This window comes from Schistocerca gregaria, chromosome 1, assembly GCF_023897955.1.
Source record: "Schistocerca gregaria isolate iqSchGreg1 chromosome 1, iqSchGreg1.2, whole genome shotgun sequence".
NCBI lineage: Eukaryota > Metazoa > Arthropoda > Insecta > Orthoptera > Acrididae > Schistocerca > Schistocerca gregaria.
In genome coordinates, this window is record NC_064920.1 from 971,229,688 (window position 1) to 971,255,258 (window position 25,571).

At 38.7% G+C, this 25,571-nt stretch overlaps 1 protein-coding gene across 3 annotated transcripts in view; it reads right to left on the reverse strand.

The window, feature by feature from the left end:
* Positions 1-4,016: 4,016 nt before the first annotated feature.
* The window catches only part of LOC126276820 (probable 39S ribosomal protein L45, mitochondrial), an 80,035-nt gene continuing 58,480 nt past the window's right edge, over positions 4,017-25,571 (reverse strand). For 2 of the 3 annotated variants that reach the window (XM_049977307.1, XM_049977308.1), the window contains exons 6-7: positions 22,616-22,765; positions 4,017-4,398 (exon numbers count right to left, since the gene is read on the reverse strand). In XM_049977307.1, coding sequence (XP_049833264.1) covers positions 4,135-4,398; positions 22,616-22,765 — 414 coding nt within the window. In that variant the 3' untranslated portion in view covers positions 4,017-4,134. The remainder of the gene's footprint in view (positions 4,399-22,615; positions 22,766-25,571) is intronic. The other variant, XM_049977309.1, reaches the window with a different exon arrangement.

Sequence of the window (25,571 nt, forward strand, 5' to 3'; positions counted from 1 at the left end):
CATAATTACATTACTGATCTGTAATGAGCTACTGAACACTGTGAGACCCTTGTGCCAAAACACTCATATGGTATCCCTGAACAACCTCTAAAAGTTTGTTAGTGGAGTTCTGGTTCTGGTCCACCCTGTATAAATGTACAAGAACTAAGTGGGAACAATAATGATGAAAGACCACAAGAGAGATGATTACATAAGGCAAAGATACAGACTTTTCCCTGTACCATTCATGCTAGACATAAACGAAGCAAAAAGTGAAATGAAAGAAACATTCAGGGCTGTGATTAAAATTCAGGATGAAAGGATATCAGTGACAGTATTCACATTTTATCCTCTGTGAAAGTGAGGAAGAATTGCACAATCTGTCAAATGGATGGAACAGTTAACAGGGCACAGAATATGGACTTAGGGTAAAATAAAAACTTGGCCAGGTGTGAATAGGGTTCGTGCACTGAGGGTCCCATACAGAATTAACTATGTATAAAGAAAGTTCATCCATTCCAAGAATCAGAAATCTTGACCAGTTTGTCACTTACCGTCACTGATATTGATCCTAGGAACTCCCCAAGATTTTCAAGAATGTTTTACTTTCAATAACATAAATGTGATAAGTCATGCAGGAGGCAGTCGATCATTATTGTAACAATCAGTAGTTCTCCATTCAAGCTGACTGGGTCACAAAGGTACAAGTCAAACGTTAGGCCAGCAACGACTTTATTGCTCATATGACACATAACAGAATTCACATGTCTTCAGATATTCAGGAATGACTGCTGCACATAGATATTGGATTTGGAGCTGTATGTGAAGAACAGACTAGTCTGCGAATGGATGTTTGACATACAATTTGAAACACCATATCTATGTGCAGTAATCACTCCTGAATATCTGATAATGGATAAACTCCTAAATGCATCATAAGAGCAATACAGTCACTCCTTGCCTGATGTTTGACTTTACCACTGCGAACCAGTTAGCCTGTATGGGGAACTATTGAGTGTTGTAATTGCAAGTTTGACTTCGGATAACAAACGTAAAATTACAACGTACCAATTTTTGGATTGTTTTCTTTAGTTGTATAGTGGAACCTTACTTCTTGGCAAATTTCATCATTACAGATAAACAGGAAGTAACTCATAGGTTTTGATGAGTGAGTATAAAAATGTGTGACACAAATGGCTGTGCCTTCTGACTGCACTGACTTAGAAGCTGACGTTTATTACACCACCAAGAGACCAGTGACCTTAGCATGTGACACAAAATTTCAACTTGATACGTCTACTCACTCCCGAGAAAAAAGGGGTCTTAACAGATGGACGAACAGACAGTGTGTCAAATATGATTTTTTAAAATATGATACAGTAACAAATTTACCCTTTTTAAAGATTTTTTTCCCTTTGTTTGTACTGCGGAACCTTCCTTTTTGCCAAATTTTATAATTCTAGGCTATCATGAAGTATCCTATAGGTCTTGATAAGTAAGTTTTTGAGTATTAAAATATGTGACACAAATGGCCATACCTTGTGATAGCATTGACTTACAAGATTCAGTATTTTACACCACCAAATAACCATAGACCTAAGTACATTACATAAATTTTAACTTGATAAATCTACCTGTTCCTGTGACAAAGAGTTTTTAACAGTCAGACAGAATGACAACAAAGCGACCCTGTAAGGAATCCATTTTCACTAACTGAGGCATGGAACCCTAAAAAGGAAAAAAAATATTAAGCAGCAACAGAAATGAGATTGGTGCCAAATGTAACATAAAAAACGGGTGCCATGTAGTATACAACCCAGATCAAAATAATGCTCGAGGGACAAATAAAGGATGAAACAAGAGCGTTCCTCACCAAACATAGGCTCTTAATATAATATTTCCATCCTGTTTTTTGCTTTATATCTAGGAAGTTAGGTGACTTTACTATGCGATCTTAAAAAATACTAGACAAGTCTCTCCCTCATCTTCAAACCTAAAATAGGTACATCTTATAAATTCATTGCAGTTGTGCGATTAGTGGTACACATATACTGACACACTTCTGAGGTGAAAATTCTGAACAGTACTGATGTGAAGTAACTAAAAATCGCATTAGTGTTTCTTCCTCAGCTGAAATTGTGTTGCAAGACACTTGATGATTTGTAATTTGGCTGCAGGTAAAGTTCCATCTACTCTGCCAAATGTTACAAGGAGCCAAGGCAGCCTTTTTACACACACACATTTCCTAACCAAGTCTTTTCTGCTATCAAACATATATACAGGGTGTACATCAAGCCTGGGAACACTTTCAATTATTTATTGCACAAGAACTTGCATTTTGAAGAGAAGCTCGGAATTTTTTTTTTTTTTTCACAAAAATTCGATATGCGAAACATTTGTGACGTGGCAGATGTCAATAAGGTAACCGAATTCTTGCCATGCCTGTCCCAGCATGGCATCGTCGACTGTGGCATCGCTTTCCGTATTCTCCCCCTGAGTTCTGCTACATCACGTGGTAAAGGCGGTACATACACCAGACCTTTAATGTGTCTCCACAGAAAAAAGTCACATGGGGGTGAGATCTGGTTTTTGTCAAACTCCAACACATAGAAAGCTCACTCCACACCTGAACTCGCCATGTTTGCTACTAGCACTGACTATCAGCAAATTACCGAATTATGCTGTGGCGCCATACATGAAAAAAACTTTCAGGGTTTCTCTTCAAAATGACATATGTATGATATCTGAACTATGTTTGATTCTTGTGCAATAAATAATTGAAAATGTTCCCAGAATTTATGTACACCTTGTACTATACTTCCTTGTTAACAGAAGAACTCATGAGATCAGCTCAAAAACAATAGCCAAATGAGATAATGTCACAATCTCGTAATGAGTGTCAGTTAATTTATCAAGTGTCATAAGGCTTGTCTTTTCTCAAAAAATAATTTCTTCATCATAACTTTTCTTGCAAAATCTGTTGTTGACAGTGCTTGAAGAATCAATCAATCAAAATTGCAAGCTACAAGAAACAATTGTTCAAAAATGTCCACAAAAATAAAATATTTACAATTATATTCTGCAAATATACCAACAAAAATAATCAATTTCTGAAAACATACACACAGTATAATTGGATAGGTAAAAAAATCCTTGTCTGTCTAATTATATTATATTAAATTAATCTTTGCAGAATGCTAATATAACACTGTTGTGACGATAAGTGAAATATTCCACTCTACATCATAGACAATAAAACAGATGGACGGCAGCTGGACTGGGAGGACAGTGGTTTGCAATAGGCAATACTGAGGTTACTCTTTTCAAGAAATGCCACTCTTTTTGTATTGCTTTCCACTTTAGCTGACTTTTGAAGATGTTATTTATGTGTGCAAGGTACAGGCGCAGACAGCAGGGAACAACAGCACAAAATCATAAACTATAGCACAAACATAATGCTGTGATCTGGTATCTGACTGACTACTTGGAGACAGGATACATGCTGCAACAAAAGGATACTAAATACCTCATTCCACATATAAAACAGTGGAGAGCCAGTTGGTGCACTTGCTGTGGGGACTGTTATACATCATAGTGAGGACTATTTTAGTAAGTTAGTAAATGTGACAAAGGTTGGAGGTTAATATCCTACCACCTTGAAGTCCTTAAAGATAAAACACTTCTTCAGCTGGAAGTTTGTGGAGGAAGGAACTGATCGTGACCTTACCTGAAGTGAAACCACAATAATTAACATCACAAATGAGATAACACATGTCATAATGTCCTCATTAAATGTGATATTCAATGAATAAATCCATCTGGTAGTTTCCCTCTGTACTGATGAAAGACAGGACACTGAAATAATGACCTCTGTTGTCTCATTAGGGCATGTCATGGATCAAATAATTGTTCAGAGAAAAAAAACTTAAGTGTCTTCTAGTAGGAGGCACATTAATCACACAATCACTGTAAGCTGTACGATACCAATATTCCAAATTTTTAAAAAGCACACCTATTTCACATCATAAGTCAGAAACTTCCAAATAAATTTGTTTATTCACTTACACAAATTCTTTTTTTTTTCTTCAAATATTCACAGACAGATTATAAAACACAGCATAAGTACAGAAAATACAATTGGACAATAAACAAAGATCATACATTTGAAACTGTTTCTTGTGCCTTGTTTTCAGGAACAGTCTGCACTTGGGTTTCAACTGGTGGCTCTTCAGTCTTTACGTAAGTTTTTTCCATTGGTTCTCTTGGGGGCATCCAATCTGGTATGATTTTATCATGAATTCGCCAAATTCCATACTGATTAGCCATATGTTTTTCGAAGACAACATACTCCAATACATCTTTTGCTAAAATTTCACTTCCATGCATCAGGCGGCCGAAACGATCATATACTGCCAGGATCTAAAGAAAAATAGTTTATCTTTAATTAAATGACACAGTATACACAACACGTTGCCAAAATTATTGTAAAATAAATAAATAAACAAATAAAATAAAAAAGTGGAAAATCATCAGCCACTCTTCGGAGAGCTGCTTCTAAAAATATTATTAATGTTCTGAAAAGATGAGTCACAACTGCTTCAGATATGAATAAATTCACAGGACAAAATGAGTTCTCCAGAAACAAAGTTTCCATATTGCTCATAAAGGTACAAGTACTTTGGAAAAAAACTGAAGTTTCTTACAGAGAAACAGACAAAAAAAAAAATCCTGGATAAACAAGCAAGGCGAGAAGAAACTCATAAACAAAACTCTGGGGAGAGACTTTCATTACAGGCGAGAATCTGGGGAACACAATTTAAATGGAAATTAGTTTCCCAAATCCAGGGGTTACTCCCATGGTCGGAACACAATTAGGTGTTCAGAAAATAATGAATATTACAACAGAACACAAATGAAAAAGTTACAGAATAAATAAATTTTTTAAAAATCTGTTCCAGAAGATGAATAATGGCACTGAGTAAATAGGTTCATTCAAAACTCTGCTTTGTACAGAATCACAGACAAAGGTTGTGTTATTTTGCCCATTTGGAAACATGGTACAACTTTACAACCCCCACAAACTAAAAATCTTCTTCCCAAATAACATTCATATAAAGTCCTACCCATAATTCTAAGCATGTAGCTAACTGCTTTGCATTTTTGGACATATCAGTCCATACACTATACCTGTTTCATCACAGTTTCTATGTTAGAAATTGTCTGGAATGCAAGTTTCACATCTTATCTCATGTGTGCAGTCCTATTCTTGTGCATTGTGCAAATGTAACAGAAGCTCAGTCGACAGAATATTAATCATCCCCCTTAAAAGAGCATACTGGTTATTTAATACTGCTGTAGACAGTGTAGAACTGGTACCAGGCAGTCATGTAACCCACCATCACCAATGTAAATCATGAAGAGGGTGTGTATGAGCCGGCCTGTTGTGCGGAATCAGTGCAGTAAGTTGGGTCGACATCAAGGAATGAGAGAATGATACAAAAGAGCTATGTGTTTGTAAGTGCTCGTAACCACATCATGAATGAAGTTGCCTAATTTGTTGGTGTATCAGCAGGCGCTGTCCAACATGTCTGCAAGGAATGGTGTACCACTTGCAGCCATATAACACAGCGTACAAACAGTGGTCACTAGAAGACCCTAGATTGCTCGGACTGCAGGTGAGTACCACCCCATGTCATTGATTTAATCAAACAATGGAAAATCCAGGATGAAATAATGACAACATTATGAAAAGTATAGATTGCTTCTCACTATATAGTGAAGAAGTTACAAAAAGATTGCTAAACAAGTGAACTTTTGGCCCAAAGGCCTTCTTCTGAGGAAGACAACACATATTCACACAAACACAAATCACACACATATGACCACTGTCTCTGGCAGCCAGAAACAGTGGTCATGAGTGAAAGAGTTGTCTACCTCAGAAAAAGGCCTTTTGGCTGAAAGCTTATTAGTTTAGCAGTCTTTTTGTTATGCCTGTCTGTGACTCAACTTGTCAGTGGTTTCAAACTTGACAGGAGTTCCTGCTGTCAGGGAATGCAGATTCATCCCAACCAGTTTCCAAGCAAACAACGGGAAGAGAAGAGCATGCAATGAACATTTGGGTGATACCTCGCAAAAGGCAATTGCTCACAGTGGCACATAAAGCCGCATTTCTTCAGTGGGGCTTACCTTGCAGACACCGGACTGTGTGCGAACAAAGGGATGTACCAACTACCAACAGCAGGTCTGCATGAGTGATGAGGGGAATGAAAGGGAGGAGGAGTGGAGGAGACATCTTTGTCTGTGTGTGCTTGCATATACTGGTATACACAAACAGGAAGCATCCACTTGAGAGAGAGAGAGAGAGAGAGAGAGAGAGAGAGAGAGAGAGAGAGAGAGAGAGAGAGAGAGAGCAAGTGTTGCCACTGTCTGAAGCTTTTGTTTGGGGGATTAGCGCGGCATCCGGTCCGCACGCCGCATAAGTCGGCTGGCTGTGCAGCACCAGAAGATGGTCGCTGGGCCTGGGCGTGCAGGAATACACCATGCAGCTGGTGCAAGGTGCAGCCTGGTGGACAGCGTATGGCGTGTGTCTCATAATCGAAAGGTTTTTAACAGTGTAATTATCTGCAGCGAGTGTTTATGATGGTATTCCTTCCATAATTGAAATTAAAACAAGTGGTGTATTTAGTTACTTCTTTTCAATGTATTTTACAAGACCTGCATCTTCCCAAACAGCAGAGCTTGATGAGCAACAGAGATCCAACCCCCTGCAAACTGAATTTTGTAAATAAACAGTACATCATTTCCTGTAACTTGAATTTTCCTGTTGTGAGATCCCTCCTGTCCAGCAGAGACCTGTCGATTTCCAGGTGGTGGGTGGGAGGGGTTAATTAATTGATTTAATTAGTCAGTCAAACTGAAAGAGTGGGAGGGGAGTATTCAAATAACTCAGGCCTGAAAGTGTACTTGTATCAGCAAGGAGGAGGGGAAAGGATTGGAAGTTTCCAGAGGGATAGGCAGAGGAGGAGGCAAAGGGGTAGGATGGGGAGGGTTCTCAGAAGGACAGCTTATCCCCAGCATGTCATAAATCAACCCCCATGAGGTCATAAACCACATAGCAGAACAAGGGGAGGGGGTCAAAAATCAATAAGGTTCGTCCCTGAATGTACGCACCCGTTACCCCACTACTGTGAGACAAGTGGTGTGTCCAACGAGTTGCAATTTGTTTCTTTTCAAACTATGCATGACTCGAAGTGTACCAATGGCCCAAAGAGCCATTTAGCCCACAGTGTAAGGAGGGTGATTCTGTGATATTTTAAGGGGTGTTTTTGTACCATGACTCATACCCACTCATTCCAGTTACCATGAACAAAAGGGAGTGTCTATTTCTATATCCTCTGTGACTAAATATTATCCTTTCCTCCACATCTTTATGATAAGTATGTTGTAGAGACTTCCATCTCCCAAGATGATGACAGCCATCTTCAAAGGGCTGCAGACATACTTTCCTGGTTTCACAAACACTGGCAAATCCTACCTCACCTAAATGTATCAACAAACCCACACTCTGGTAGCTCAATGGGATCTAATAATCAGAGGTTGGCATTAGCTACATACTGAACAGCTGAAGAAACTTGTGGAGTCTATTCCTCACTTAACTGATGCTTTACCATGGCTAGAAGTGATATTAAAAAGTATTAGCATGACGTCTCCTGGGGTGACTAATCTTTTGCCTCCTGTGCTTACTAAAGAAAAGAAACTAGAGTACATCACAAAGAAAAATTATTGTATTTAAATATAAACATTTACTTGCTGAAGAGGGCTACGGCAGCTCAGTTTACTATTCTAGATCTTCAATGAGCAAAAATTTAAAATACTGCTACAGTAACAAAGTATTTCAACAGATTCAATGTATTTTATGGCCTATGGGGAAACTAACAATTAATTAATTACTTTCTGAAACCTATTGGAACTGGAGTGTCATAACTAACAGTCCAACCCAGCCCTTACTTTTACTCACAGTTTGGCGAGATTTCTATAATTACGTTTGATGAGTTGGCACTGAGGATGCTTGCATATTACCTCTACAGCTCATCTTAGCAATCAGCATACATCTGTAGCCAACATGGAAAAAATTGGTTAGTCTATAAACAGCTTTAAGGCTGCAGACTGTTTAGACTTACAAGGAGCTTTATTGCAGCCAGAAAGGCTCTCAGTTGTTAACGACTCCCACAAATTGTACGGCCTAATACCTCAAATGGCTGTTCTAGCTAGCATAAACAAATAAACATAAACAAATGAATCATGTAACAAACTGAAGAGCAAAACACAATTTTGACACATTCATTTATGTACTCACATTGTCCATAGTTGCTTTATAATTAATGAAGGCATTTAAAATCCATTTTTGTAACTACAAAAAAAATGTTTATTTTTGTCTCTAAACACATTTTGTTTTTACTGAAATAAAACATTATCAGTGATCTGCAATGAAAGATATTTACAATTTGGAGACACAACACAATACTGCACCAGAATGTTTCTGGCTAAATATGTCTCATGTATTTTGTGTAGGATTGTCAAGTTTACTGCTAGCTTTTCCTTTATCTAAAAATGCCCTCTTCCTCTGCGCTTCATCATGTGTGTGTTATGCCATTCAATTATGTTACTCTGTATGACCATAAACAAATAAATCATGTAACAAACTGAAGAGCAAAACACAATTCTGACACACTCATTTATGTAGTCATATTGTCCATAGTTGCTTCACAATTAATGAAGGTATTTCAAATTATGGAGTAATGGAGTTGAAGATCCGCAGGGTGATTAGGTCAGGGTGAGGGAGGAGACAGGGGGGAGGGGGCATGATGGGTTGGGAAAAGGTGAAATGGATGGGAGAAAGGCAGAGTGAGGGGTGTGAAAGGAACAGGTTTATTTATTTTTTATTACATGATTCTTCGTTTTCCAATTATTTTAGACAGTGTCTGGTTTCCAGTTATTTGTCTGGTCACTGAGTAACTGTTTACTGTGTTTTAATGCTTTGTGTAAATGAGAGTTTTCTTGAAAAGGGGGGGAGGCGTCGGTCTTTACTGAATCTTCATATTTTTTTATATTGTGCCTGGTCTATGGTCTTCCTGTTTAAGGTTGTCTGCAAACACTGAGTGGTTTGTACTGTATTTCTGTGCCCTGATGTGCTTTTTATACCTTGTGTCAAATGCCCTGTCAGTCATCCCAATTAAGATTTTTTCACAGTCCCTGCTATTGAATTGGTAGATACCAGATTGTTTGTATCTTGTCTGGTTGTGGTTTTAGTTTAGAGATGTATATTTATTCAGCTATTTGTTTTGTAGGCAATGTGTATGTCCTTTTTTAAAATATATTACTTATTTTGTATGTGAGTTTACAGTAACAGGTCACTGCAAATCATTTTCCTGTGATTGTGATGCATGCACGCATTAATGTGATCACTTCATAGGTTCGACATCAACATACAATAACCACTCACCGATGGTAGGTGGCAGTACTAGCACTGGAGTGTATATAGATCGTGTCTGGGCAACATGGAAAATAGTGCATTCATTGTCATAATGCAGAAATGGAGCAATTTATCTTATGTCTAAAACGGCACAATCTTTGGCTTTCATGCTGAAGATGGAAGCACCTTGGATACCGCTAAGTTTGTAAACTGTTCACATGCACCCATCCCTGCTGCTGGCCATTGGTGTCGAAAGCTGGCGTCTGTATGCCAGTACTGTAACTGGACGACCAGTGAGAGATGACAGGGGGCCCTTTCTGATGAATCATGTTTTATGCTCAATCAGCTTGAAATATCTGAAAACAAACATCCTGTAAGAATCATCAGAAGGATCCAGGACAGAGAAGGTAGTCTCATGGTCTGGAAAATGATTTTGAGACATTCCCTGAATGATCTCGTCATTCTGGGAGATACAGTGGATTGACACAGGTATGCATCATCTACCCTTTGGAACAATTTCCACCCTTACATGCAGTTTGTTTTTCCTCAGCACGATGTCAAAGAGTATGTCAAAGAGTATATAGCATACATGCATGGTTCAAAGAGCATGAGGATGAGTTTACCGTAGCCCCTAACCACAAAACACCCCGGATTTATATCCCATCAAGAATCTATGGGACCACATTGATCAGGCTATTCACGCCATGAATCTCTAACTGAAAAACCTAGCACAGCTGGCCACGGTACTGGAGTTAGAATACTCTACAACTCTGTGTATGCCTCTGCCCACCAAACTCCCAATTGAAAATCTGTGGAACCACCGAGACAGAGCTGTTCATGCCTTGGATCTTCAACTGAAAAACCTGGCACAGCTGGTCACAGCGCTAGAGTCAGCATGGCTTCACGTCCCTGTTGATACCTTCCAGAACCTCAAAGTCTCTCTTCCTTTAAGTCTCGTACCAGTCCACGCTGCAAATGGCGCTTATTCACGCTTCTGACAGATGGTCACAGTAATGTTAGCCTTTTTTCTGTTAAATTTGTCTGCTTATGCTTCTTTCTGCCAATTTTAATGCTATTTGTTTTATAGTGGCTAGCTCTTTTTGGTAATCAGAAGAGTTTAGGAGACTCTCATTAAATCTGTTTAGCATGTATCTGACTGCAGCTTGTTTGTGATTCTCTGGGTGGTTTGAGGGTGTGTTTATTGTTGTGCCTGTTGCGTAATTTCTGCACGCGAGGGCTGTATAAAAAGTAAGGTGACTTTTCAAATTGCGCACACGTCGTACATTCGATTATCAATCTTTTTTTTGTTATGCTGGTACACATGTCCCAAACATATGTTCTCAGTTTCAAGTGTTGACAGATAAAAAGGTCAGACATGTTTTAGTGTGCTCGGAAATTTTCAATCATTATAAAAAATGGAGCAAAGAATTTGCATCAGATTTTGTTTGAAATATGTAATCAAGTGCTCTAAATCACTTGAAATGTTGACAGTGGAATACAGTGAGTCTGCTCTAAGTAACAAAAAAGGTTTACAAGTGGTACAAGCTCTTCGAAGATGGCTGAGAAGATGCCATTGAAGAACCTTGTTCTGGACACCCTAGCACATCAACAACAGATTATGACATCGAAGCTGTGAAGAAAATTGTTTTGGAAAACCGTCAAATTATCATACGAGAAGATGCTGGGGATGTTGGGATATTGGAAGGCTCTTGTCATGCAATTTATTTATTTATTTTTATTTTTATGTTTTGGGCATGAGATATATGTCAACAAAGTTTGCTTCAAAACTTCTCAATTTTGATCAGAAGAATCGTTGCATGAGCATCCTTCAGGAGCTGTTGAGTGATGTCAATGACAATCGAGTTGCTCAAAAGAGTCATAACTGGTGACGAAACATGGGTTTACTGTTATTACATCGAAACCAAAGCCTAGATGTCCCAATGGAAGCATCCCAGAGTGCCAACACCAAAATAAGCATGCCAAGTTCAATCAAATGTCAAAGTTTGTGAGAAGCAATATGCAAAAGACATCAGGAATTGTGGAAAAACAATTCATGGCTTTTGCATCACAACAATGCACCTGCTCATTCATCGTTGCTTGTGAGAGGTTTTTTGGCCAAAAACAACATGACAACCATGTCTCAGCCACCATATTCACCAGATATGGCCCCCTGAGACTTTTTCCTGTTCCCAAAACTGAAGAGACCTATGAAAGGACAATGACTTTCAAAGATTAGGAAACAAAAACTGCATCGCTGGAAGTACTCGAGACTGCACCAAAAAGCGCTTATGAGGAGTGCTTCAAGGATCGGAAGAAGCTTTGGTACAATTGTATTGTATCTGAGGGGAATTACTTTGAAGGGGACAACATAAATATTGATGAATAGTTTTTCATAAAAATATAAAGTCACCTTACTTTCTGAACACACCTCCTATTTGAAAGGTATGGCTGTGATTGTATTTTCTTAGGGTTATGTGTAGAAAGTTGAGTGTGTTTTCTTGTTATTCTTCTTATACTTTATGTTCTTGTGAATGGTATTTATGCCTTTGTGTAGTTGTATTTTGTTTTAAGGTTCATCTAACATGTATATTATGTCATCCATGTTTCTGTATCAATAAATGATGTAGCTTTTCTTTGTTATTAGATCTTCAAATATAATTTCTATATAATTCATGAGAATAATGGCCAGTGTTCCTGAAATAGATGAAACCATGATTAAGTGTTCTTCTTATATATAGCATTGTTGACTGAATTCGAAATATTTTTGTTGTGTTATCAACTGTCATAATTTTATTGTTTCATCAATATGTCTAAGGTAGCTGGTTGTATGGGCATAAATAATGTGTGTGTGTGTGTGTGTGTGTGTGTGTGTGTGTGTGTGTGTGTGTGTGTTATTTGTACAGCATCCTTTACTCCAACAAAATTATGTACATTCTACTAGCCAAGTGGTATTTCTTATTGTTCTTTTGGGTGAACTGCGATTGCATTTGTTTTGTTGATAGGTATGTGGGAGCTGTTCTGAAATATACTATCAGGCAGACAGGAATGTGTGCTTTATGGAGTTTTGCTTTCCCCATGAACCATGGACCTTGCCGTTGGTGGGGAGGCTTGCGTGCCTCAGCGATACAGATAGCCGTACCGTAGGTGCAACCACAACGGAGGGGTATCTGTTGAGAGGCCAGACGAACGTGTGGTTCCTGAAGAGGTGCAGCAGCCTTTTCAGTAGTTGCAGGGGCAACAGTCTGGATGATTAACTGATCTGGCCTTGTAACATTAACCAAAACGGCCTTGCTGTGCTGTACTGCGAACGGCTGAAAGCAAGGGGAAACTACAGCCGTAATTTTTCCCGAGGGCATGCAGCTTTAATGTATGATTAAATGATGATGGTGTCCTCTTGGGTAAAATATTCCGGAGGTACAATAGTCCCCCATTCGGATCTCCGGGCGGGGACTACTCAAGAGGACGTCATTATCAGGAGAAAGAAAACTGGCGTTCTATGGATCGGAACATGGAATGTCAGATCCCTTAATCGGGCAGGTAGGTTAGAAAATTTAAAAAGGGAAATAAATAGGTTAAAGTTAGATACAGTGGGAACTAGTGAAGTTCGGTGGCAGGAGGAACAAGACTTCTGGTCAGGTGACTACAGGGTTATAAACACAAAATAAAATAGGGGTAATGCAGGAGTAGGTTTAATAATGAATAGGAAAAGTGGAATGCGGGTAAGCTACTACAAACAGCATAGTGAACGCATTATTGTGGCCAAGATAGATACGAAGCCCACACCTACTACAGTAGTACAAGTTTAATGCCAACTAGCTCTGCAGATGATGAAGATATTGATGAAATGTATGATGAGATAAAAGAAATTATTCAGGTAGTGAAGGGAGACGAAAATTTAATAGTCATGGGTGACTGGAATTCGTCAGTAGGAAAAGGGAGGAAAGGAAACATAGTATGTGAATATGGATTGGGTCTAAGAAATGAAAGAGGAAGCCGTCTGGTAGAATTTTGCACAGAGCCTAACTTAATCATAGGTAATACTTGGTTCAAGAATCACAAAAGAAGGTTGTATACATGGAAGAATCCTGGAGATACTAAAAGGTATCAGATAGATTACATAATGGTAAGACAGAGATTTAGGAATCAAGTTTTAAATTGTAAGACATTTCCAGGGGCAGATGTGGACTCTGACCACAATCTATTGGTTATGAACTGTAGATTAAAACTGAAGAAACTACAAAAAGGTGCTAAATTAAGGAGATGGGATCTGGATAGACTGAAAGAACCAGAGGTTGTAGAGTGTTTCAGAGGGAGCATAAGGGAACAATTGACAGGAATGGGGGAAAGAAATACAGTAGAAGAAGAATGGGTAGCTTTGAGGGATGAAGAAGTGAAGGCAGCAGACGATCTAGTAGGTAAAAAGATGAGGGCTAATAGAAATCCTTGGGTAACAGAAGAAATACTGAATTTAATTGATGAAAGGAGAAAATATAAAAACGCAGTAAACGAAGCAGGCAAAAAGGAATATAAACGTCTCAAAAATGAGATCGACAGGAAGTGCAAAACGGCTAAGCAGGGATGGCTAGAGGCCAAATGTAAGGATGTAGAGGCTTATCTCACTAGGGTTAAGATAGATACAGCCTACAGGAAAATTAAAGAGACCTTTGGAGAGAAGAGAACCACTTGTATCAAGAGCTCAGATGGAAACCTAGTTCTAAGCAAGGAAGGGAAGGCAGAAAGGTGGAAGGAGTATATAGAGGGTTTATACATGGGCGATGTACTTGAGGACAATATTACGGAAATGGAAGGGGATGTAGATGAAGATGACTAAATGGGAGATAAGATACTGCGTGAAGAGTTTGACCGGGCACTGAAAGACCTGAGTCGAAACAAGGCCCCGGGAGTAGACAACATTCCATTAGAACTACTGACGGCCTTGGGAGAGCCAGTCATGACAAAACTCTACCATCTGGTGAGTAAGATGTATGAGACAGGCGAAATACCCTCAGACTTCAGGAAGAATATAATAATTCCAATCCCAAAGAAAACAGGTGTTGACAGATGTGAAAATTACCGAACTATCAGTTTAATAAGTCACAGCTGCAAAATACTAACGCGAATTCTTTACAGACGAATGGAAAAACTGGTAGAAGCGGACCTGTGGGAAGATCAGTTTGGATTCCGTAGAAATGTTGGAACACGTGAGGCAATACTGACCTTATGACTTATCTTAGAAGAAAGATTAAGAAAAGGCAAACCTACGTTTCTAGCATTTGTAGACTTAGAGAAAGCTTTTGATAATGTTAACTGGAATACTCTCTTTCAAATTCTGAAGGTGGCAGGGGTAAAATACAGGGAGCGTAAGGCTATTTACAATTAGTACAGAAACCAGATGGCAGTTATAAGAGTCGAGGGGCATGAAAGGGAAGCAGTGGTTGGGTAGGCAGTGAGACAGGGTTGTAGCCTCTCCCCGATGTTATTCAATCTGTATATTGAACAAGCAGTAAAGGAAACAAAAGAAAAATTCGGAGTAGGTATTAAAATTCATGGAGAAGAAATAAAAACTTTGAGGTTCGCCGATGACATTGTAATTCTGTCAGAGACAGCAAAGGACTTGGAAGAGCAGTTGAACGGAATGGACAGTGTCTTGAATGGAGGATATAAGATGAACATCAACAAAAGCAAAACGAGGATAATGGAATGCAGTCAAATTAAATCGGGTGATGCTAAGGGAATTAGATTAGGAAATGAGACACTTAAAGTAGTAAAGGAGTTTTGCTATTTAGGGAGTAAAATAACTGATGATGGTCGAAGTAGAGGGGATATAAAACGTAGACTGGCAATGGCAAGGCAATCGTTTCTGAATAAGAGAAATTTGTTAACATTGAGTATAGATTTAAGTGTCAGGAAGTCATTTCTGAAAGTATTTGTATGGAGTGCCGCCTCGTATGGAAGTGAAACATGGACGATAACTAGTTTGGACAAGAAGAGAATAGAAGCTTTCGAAATGTGGTGCTACAGAAAAATGCTGAAGATTAGATGAGTAGATCACATAACTAATGAGGAGGTATTGAATAGAATTGGGGAGAAGAGGAATTTGTGGCACAACTTGACAAAAAGAAGGGACCGGTTGGTAGGACATGTTTTGAGGCATCAAGGGATCAGAAATTTAGCATTGGAGGGCAGCGTGGAGGGTACAAATCGTAGAGGGAGACCAAGAGATGAATACACTAAGCAGATTCAGAAGGATGTAGGTTGCAGTAAGTACTGGGAGATGAAGAAGCTTGCACAGGATAGAGTAGCATGGAGAGCTGCATCAAACCAGTCTCAGGACTGAAGACCACAACAACAACAATGGAGTTTTGGTTGCCATCTCATTTTGAGTGCCTGAGGATTTTTTTGTACACGTCTCTGTTTCTCCCTGTATACCCTATGTTTTTGTGTTTCGTGTGTTTTCAACAAGTGTTTTAAATTTGTTTGTTGGTTTCATTTTAAGTATTCTATGTTGTTTTTGTGATAAGTTCCTCTGTTTTTTTTCCTTTGTATTCTTTTGTTTCCAGTAATGTCTTTGTCAGTTTTAGTTCTTATAATATTTTCTGCTTGCTTTTGTATCTTTAGATTTAAGCTTTGATTCATTATAATTATGTTTTTATCTTTTTCCAATCAAGCAACCAAGCCAAATTGTAAATGCTTCTTATTACAGACCACTGATGATGTTTTATTTCAATAAAACAAAATGCTTTTGATGACAAACATACAAATTTTCTTGTACAGTAGAGCGTCGATTATCCGAACGTCGGTCAACCAAATGACCACTTAACTGAACTGTGTACTCGCTCGCATCTGTTACTCTCCCACCATACCACCCATCATCCCACTCACTCCCAAACCACAGTAGTCACTGCACTGGAGCACCGCTGGCGGAACTTTGCTTCTAATGGGGTCTTCACAAGGTGCTGCTGACCGGATAAGCCGCCAGTCGCTGTGTTTCAACAATCAGCACACTTCTGTTGGCTTGGCACTGGCAGTAGAAGTAGTGGCAGTATCAAAGCTGTTCACAGCAACAGCTGCTCCAGCTTAGAGTTGAGGCGTGCCGCTCCGCACAATTTGAAGGATTGTGCGCCCCCAAAAAGAGCTTCTCATGTTGCAAACAGTCACCTTCTGTTCTCTGTTACGACCACTTGTGTGCTGCTGCATGAAGAAGTGAACTTGACGATACAAAATGCTTAAACGTAAACGTGTTGTCCTTTCTATGAGGGACAAGTACGAGATTATTAAAAGGTTAGAAGAAGGTGAATCTGCAACCGCTTTAACCAATGAGTACAAGGTTGGGAAGTCGACAATTACGGATATAAAAAAAACAAAAGACGAGCATAGTAAATTTTATAGCTATGCTTGATTCTACTGATGGATCAACAAGCCATAAAACTATGAAGCTTGCCACTAACACAGATCTAGATGTTGCTGTTTACAAGTGGTTTACACAAAAGAGATCGGAAGGAGAACCTATCTCATTCTGTATGAGAAGGCAACGCAGTTAACCAAGAACTTGGAGGGCCTTCGACCTTTAAAGCGAGCACGGGCTGGTTAAAACGCTTCAAGTCAAGATACGGCATTCGTGAGCTTACAATACAGGGAGAAAAACTGTCGGCTGATTCTCCAGCAGCTGATTCTTTCAAAGTCAAAGTAAGGGACATGTTAAGAGAAGAAGATTATGCTCTCGAAAATGTTTACAATGCTGACAAAACTGGACTTAACTGGAAAGCTTTATCGAGAAAAACTCTTGTTTCACGTCATGCATTTGCAGCACCTGGTCCTAAAACAAGCTAACGCTACTGGAAGTCACCGACTGCCTATGTTCGTCATTGGCAAAAGTAAAAAACTGTGTTTTTTCAAGCACGTTAATATTTCAGCCTTTCCTGTTGTGTACACAAAAGAGTGCCTGGATGGATAGTACGATTTTTACGAAATGGTTTCTGGATGCTTTCGTACCCTCTGTAAAAGCTCATCAGCTAAAGAATGGGAAGAGGGAGAAAACACTACTTCTCCTTGACAATGCACCAACTCATCCGTCATGTGATATTTTAAATGAAAAAGATGAGTTCATAAAGGTAATATTTCTTCCATCTAACGTAACCTCCTTATTACAGTCCATGGATCAAGGCGTTATTGAGACTTTCAAACGATATTACAGAAAAGAATTGTTGCGAAAGAGAAGAGGATGGAGAAGAAAGACGCATCCTACATGATCAGCGCAGCATGGAATAGTGTAAAGGAAGAGAATTTGAAGAAAGCCGGGAATAAAATTTTGGACACAGAAGAAAATTCACAAGGTATGATTGAAAATGACGAATAGAAAGATATATCCGAAATTATCGGTATGCTAAAAGAAACAGATTGCAATGAATGTGATGAAGAAGACATTCATGAATGGATGAATATCAATGATGCAGAAACAGGACACCAAATCATGCAGGACAGCGAGATTGTAAACGTCATCACTGGTAAAGATGACGCCGCCAGCATCTCATCAATCAGTGCTCCAGAAGATGAAGATGAAAGTATACCAACAGCTTCTGAGGCGTTCACTTGTTTAGATACTGCCTTGCAAGGGTTTGAAGCCCAAGATGAAAGTGACCAGTTTCAGATATCTGTAATGAAAAATGTACCTGACTTAGCTGCTCGTAAGCGTGTAGGCTTGCTTAGACAGACCAAAATAAAGGATTTTTTAAAACATTAATTTTGTGTACTGTGTGTATTGTTCATGCAAAATGCGTATGTAATATGTATATATTTTTGTTTAATAAACTTGCCACATACTATATATTCCTACCGAAGCTGCCTTTGTATGTTACTTTGTAATACTAAAAGAGACGCCTGTTTTTATGAATAAATTTACTGTACAGTACTTCTTTTTGGCAAATAAACATGTACAGTTAGATTATCCGAACAAACCAATTTTCCGAACACCCATGTCCCCCAGTTACTTCAGATAATCGACGCTCTACTTTAGTTGCAAAGACAGAATTGAAATACCTTTGATAGTAATTATGACTTGTCATCATTATCATCATTTATGGCACATACACAAGCTATTTAGGCCCATTGCAGAAGACAAAAATACACAAATACAAAACACATATAGAACATATGAAATGATTAACACATCAAGTCCACGAATCATGACAAAACAGTTGCAAAATCACAGAAATTTTTTACATATGTTTGCCCGTTTACGTCTGTCTTGGGCATCTTGAGTGCTGGCTGTTGAATCTGCTTCTTCCAGGGTCACTAAGGATCTGTCTCTCCACATCATTCATGGACAACTTCTTGGATGTTTACCAGTTGGCTGGTGTACAAATACTCTGTTAGGGACAGCGCCCTCTGCTCATAGAATATGTCATGTCCACTGTAGCCTTCTTCTTCCAATCACTCTTCCAATATTAGCTTTCTTCAACCACTGAAACAGATCCTGATTGTGCTTTTCTTTCCCATCTTGCAGTTTCTGCATTGTATACCGGGTCATAAATTTTCCTTAAAATCTTCCTCTCAAACACACATTCCATTGTCTGTGTACTTTCCCATGTCTCACAACCATACAATACAATCAGTCGCCTAGTGACATGTATAGCTGTATCTTGCTTTCCTGGGATACGACCCATGACTTATATAAGTGGTTTAAACTGTAGTATACCCAATTATTCTTTGTCAAATTTCTCTCTCTATCTCACTTTTATTGATACTGCTGTCTGCAGGTACTTGAATTTATCAACTCTTTCAAAATTGTGACCATCTATATTGATGGCGCTCATATCTTTTGTCGACGAGAGACTACCATACACTTTGTTTGCTCATCACTGACCAGTAATCCTAGTTTGCAAACTTCTAGTATAAATCGAAAGGTATCTGCTGTCACCTAATTCAGAGTTTCGCCCACAATCACTGAACAATCTGCAAATGTAAGGATTGTATCACTTACAACCATCTCCACCACCCTATCACAGCCAACTACACGTCTCACCTTCTCCTGCACTATGTTGAACAAAACTGGTGAGAGAGGATCAGCCTATCTCAACCCATTCTTAACTGTGAAGGGTGCCAAAAACTGATCTGCAAAGTGTACTTGGCAACTTGATCCGGTGTAACAAGCTGCAATCAGCCTAATGTACTTCATTGGTATGCTGAACTCCTGCATGATCTTCCAGAGGGCAGTCCGATTAATGCTGTCACATGCCTGCCACAAATAAAGGAATATAAGGTGCAGGTCTTTATCAAATCCATAAAACTTCTTCATCATTTGGCTCAATATGAAGATGTGGTCGGTGGTTGAATATCCAGGGGTAAATACACACTGGTATGCGGCCACAATCCCACCGAGCAATGGTTTTAGTCAACTCAGAATGGTGTACACTTTATATCCTATCTCAAGCAATGAGATCCCTCAATAATTATGCACTTTCGTGACACTGCCTTTTCTAAAAATCGGGCATACCATTCCCTTTTTCCAATCTGCAATGATCTCCTCTGCTGACCATATTTTGGCCATAAGCTGTCTGAGATCTTCTATTACCTTTTCCGCCCCTCCCTCCCCTGTACCAAAATTACTCTACAATGATGCCAGGGCCCCCAGAATGGTTTTTATCTCATCCAGTGTTGGCTCAAGAACTACTTCTTCTTCTGTCCCTTCTAATCTCTCCAGTTCTTTTGTTTCTACCTGATCTTCATGAAGATCAAAATATTTTCCAAAGGCATGTGCTTGCTCCACTGAAGGAACCACGCTTTCTTCTTCATCCATCAGGATTAAAGTTTGCGGTCTATAAACACCTCTCATAAATCTTGTCCACTGAAAGAAGGATCAAGTTGCTTTCCTTGACTCCTCAATTTGTCTCAATAACTGTTTACCATATTTCGTTTCTTCTGTTTTATAATTCTGTTAGTCTTCTTTGTGTATGCTACCTTTGTGTTGTCAGTGGGATTCTTCAGCCATTCTAATCTTTGTGCTGTCCTATCTTCACCACCTCTTTATATTCATCATCAATCACCATCAAACCATGGCTTTTCCATTGGCTTTGGTTGCTGTCCCAGTTCCTCACTTGCAGTTTGATTGACACCCTCTCTTCGTGACCGCCTTTTCTCTTCAACTCCACCTGCGATCCTGGACAATAGGCGAGTCATCATTTTTTCTTGCTACCACTATCTCACTTGTACATTTGCAAGCATGTCTTTGGCATGACAAGCCACTGCCTCATTTCTCTTTCACGATTTGGTGGATAATTTCAGTCGCAGTTTCAGAATCACTAGAAGATGGTCAGAATTCATATCAGCCCTGCAAAATGTCCTTACTTCTTCAACACACCCACAGCGATTCCCATCCACCAAAATGTGATCAGTCTGGTTTTTAGTCTGGCAAACATGTGATTTTATGTATCGTCTTGCGAGGGAAATACATACTCCCAGTGGTCATTCTTCTATTGGCAGCAAAATTATTCAGTCAAGCACCACATTCATTGCTTTCCTCATGTCGACTATCTAGGCTGACAATCATCCAATTTTCCTCCTGCTTCCCAATTTGTGCATTTAAGTCTTCCAAGACTAGGTGAGCTGTATGTTCTAGTAATCTATCTATGACTTTCTCCAACTCTGCATAAAAGTTGTTTTTCGCCTCATCAACTGTGTCTTCTGATGGTGAATGGTAATTGACGACCAAATTTTTTATGGAGATGCATTTAACACTATCATACATAAGAGATAACATTTCGACGTCCACTTGGTTAACACCTGTACATACTTTGTCATGGACAGCTAAACCAACTCCTGAGGTCCATTCTGGGTGTGAATCATTGCTGTTAAAGAGGGTGTACTGATTACCGATCTTCATGATCCCTTGGGGAATTCTTGGAGGACTGTCACGATGCATTTGTAGTTACTGAGCATCTCTTCCAATTGTTTCATGCCTCCTGTTCGACACGCAAGTCGCCAAAGTGGCATCACCTGAAAAGACTTGCACCAGGCAACCAGCCTACCCAACAGGATGCCCTACCCACATGACATTTCCATTACCATTCCTCCTGTCATGAAGGACCTGATATTCCATGTCCCAATTCAAAAACCATTTCGCACTTCCTTAATAAAGCCTTTGTCAACAACAATATTATCCATTTGGTATTCTTTTTTGTCACTTTCTTTGATAGCATTATTTAAAGCTAGTAGGTTATCAGCCTTCTGAGCTCAATGACTGTAATGAAAATTAAATAGAGGTAGGTGGAACATGTAACCAGGCAAACTGATGAACCAAGGAAATTTTTGTTGGATTTTAAAAGGCAAGAACAGTATCAAGAATGATGAAATGAAAGGTAGACAGACAGCATTAGAAAACACGCAGGAGCAATGTGGATAAGTAAAGTTAAATACTGTACTCCACTGATATTTCTGAGCAGACCTTTCTCCAGCAGCACGTTGTACGCCTGAGAATGATTATAATTTTAAAATTTGTACTGTATCAACTACTATGAAATGACAGGTGATTGTATTAGTATCACCAAATAAGCATACTGAAATAAAACATTCTCATTAAACATTTATCAAGAGCCCTAACATTATAATGATTATTGAGATTTTACTCTATTTACTATGGCTTTATAATTACAATAGCCAGAAACTCAATCTTTCCTACAAATTTTAAGTTCCACAATGCACTTGAAATGCTATCCACAAACAACTACTCAAATATTCAGTCATATTGCAAGAACCAGCTATTTCACTTAAGTATTAAGAACAGATCAGTTGATAGAACATGTCCTAAGACATCAAGAAATCTTCAGTTTGGCAATGGAGGGAGTGTGCAAGATAAAAATGGCTGAGGGTGCCTAAGGATTGACAACAGTAAGCAGGTTCATATGCACGTATGTTGCACTAGTTATGCAGAAATGAAGAGGGCTTAGTACAGACTAATGCAGAGAGTTGCATCAAACCAGTCTCCAGACCAAAGACCACAATACTATTACTACTTTAATGTCTCTGAAAGCTACTATAACTCTTAGAGGTGAAAATGTTACACACACATTATTTCAAAACAATGTTAGTTTAATGTTATTCAGTTACCAGAATCGGAGATAAAATTTTTAACCCTTCATATGATAACATCAGGTATCAAAATTTCATTACCTGCTGTGTATGAAATCTCACTGTCACCTGTGCAAATACATTTTCCTTTGAGATGATGTCTGTACAACGAGCATGAACAACTCTTGGTGCTTCTAATGATTTAACAAATTTCCAGTGTATTGTTTTATCTTCTGAATTATGCTTAATTTGCTGAAAAGAGAAAACAATGAGAACAAACCATATGTACATAGAGGGTCTTGGGGTACAAGTACAGATATTGTCATCATTGGTACTTTAATATGTACCCATTTCAGTGTGTTAATGGTTTTTTCTCTGTGTTTAACAGACACATAATTTACTACCAGATGTTTTCTGTTCAGTCGTAATTGCACCGTTAAGTGAACTACACCTGTCAATATAGAGAATCAATTTGCATCCACATTTCAATACCTCACCTGATGCCTGGGAAAAACAAATATTAAGGCTTGCTAGTGCCTTGTGTACTTGGAGATACTAACCAACCTAAAGACATACTACTCACAATAGCTATAATTATTAATCTGCAAATGAAGTAAATATTGATGTAATGTTGTTCAGTACACTGTCATCAATCACCAATAAAAATATCTGCATTTATACTTAATAATACCCAGTATAATGATATCCATTTAAGTCAGCAAAATCAGAACTGCATTCCACATACATTATTTTCTATTGTTTGCTTCTTTTGATCTTAAACAAGTTTCCACACAAATCTTCCTTCCTCCTATACCTGCATTACACTGCACAATCCACTACACAGTTCACTGCAAGGAATATATCGCAGCTACCAGTACTAGTTATTCCCTGTCCTAAGCCATCTGCATACTGAGAGAGTAAAAAATTACTGTCTATATGCCTCTTTATGTGGCCTAATCGCTCTTACATTATTCTCATGATCCCTATGTGAAATATATGATGGTGGCAGCAAGTTGACTGCACAGTCTCTCTTGAATAAAAGTCCTCTAAATTTATCCAACAGGGTTTTATGAAAACTATGCCATCTTTCTTTCAAGGATTCCCACTTATGTTCCCCTAACATTTCTATTACACTTTCATACAGACTATCCCATCCTGTTACGATTCTAGCATTATTTCTCTGAATTCATTTGATACCTGTTGTCAGGCTGCAAATGTGGAACAATATTCTAGAATTGGTCTGACTACTGTCTTGTACGAAATTTTGTTTACAGATGCACTGCTCTTACACAGGTCCCTTACAGCAGACCTGTTTTCCACTTGCCTTCCCTAATAACAATTTTATATGACCGTATTATTTCATATCAGCTCTTAGTATTATCCCTACTTCTTCCACTTTCTTTGCACAGTGAGGGACTATGGCTTTAACAGTGACTTAATGAAAGGAGACTTATACATATTCAAACTGCAACAATGGTGTTAAGACTGGTGTCATGCACTGGTCCCATGCACTGTTTGCCAAACCATTTCTCTCTGAAATCATTACTAATGAAGTACTACTCCTTTTTTACTGTAGTTTGCAGCTTATATTCCTTACTTTACTGTTAAAATAATTTAATTGGATACATAAAAAAATCTATTCACCAAGTGGCAACACATAAAATAGTGTTGTAATTAGGCAAGCCTTCAGAGCCAGTGACTCCTCCTTCAGGCAGATTCAGTCTTTCCTTCCCATCCCGAGCGGTAAGTCTCCCCTGCCTGCAGTTCTGGGTGACTTTCCCGAAACCTACTCCTTTTCCTAGAACTCTCCAGTCCTTTTCCTTCACCCCTCTTTCTTCCCTTCAACCTTCTGCCTGAAGAATGGACCAAAGGCTCTGAAAGCTTGCTTAATTACCACCCTCTTTTATGTGTGTGTTCTGCTGCTGCTTGCTGAGTACATTTTTTAACTATCCAATTAAATTATTTTGTAAAACATTGATTGTTTTCACTTTAGCGCAAAATTTTCCAGTTTGTAATAATGGAACTAAAACTAAATTTATATAAGGAAAGCCTCATTCAGTGGTTCAGCACCCTGCACTGGCAAACACACCTACAGGAATAATAGTTGCAGTCATTCTTGTTCAGTGAAGATACTAAACCAAGAATAAGTAACTGACACTGAAATCCAGATTGAACTTACTGAATAAGATTTTATGTAGTACAGAAATTAAAGTGTCCTGAACAAAGAAATAAAAACTTCCCTGTAATCACTTTATTGATACATTACTGTGTAACAGATTCCATTGTAACACTGACAGAACATAACCAAACTCAACTGTAAACTGATGATATTAGGTTGGTGCACAAGTTCGTAGTATTTTTATTTGCATGTTGGCATTCCAATTGTTTTGGGTTTCTTTATCGATTGCTATTTTTTATTTGTAATTCACTGCCGCTATTTGAGTTTCCATACTGTCATTTGGAGATAGTAAGTTGAGCTGTGGAAGCTAGAAAATGGAGTTCCCAGTGGAGAAATCGGAACATTTCCAACATATTCTTTTGTTTGAGATCAATAGAAGGGTGACAGCAACAGATGCAGCCATAAACATTTTTACCATGCCACTGGTCAGAGCATGGAAAGAAAATGGTTTTCTCATTTTAAAAAGATTCGTTTTGACATTAATGACCCTCCATGTTCAGAAAGACCTTTGGGGTATGGTGAAGATTGTTTAAATATACACTACTGGCCATTAAAATTGTTAAACCAAGAAGGAATGCAGATGACAAGTGGGTATTCATTGGACAAATATATTATACTAGAACTGACATGTGATTACATTTTCACACAATTTGGGTGCATAGAACCTGAGAAATCATTACCTAGAACAACCACCTCTGGCCATAATAACAGCCTTGATACGCCTGGGCATTGAATCAAACAGGGCTTGGATGGCGTGTACAGGTACAGCTGCCCATGCAGCTTCAACACCATACCATAGTTCATCAAAAGTAGTGACTGGCATATTGTGACGAGCCAGTTGCTTGGCCACCATTAACCAGACTTTTCAGTTGGTGAGAG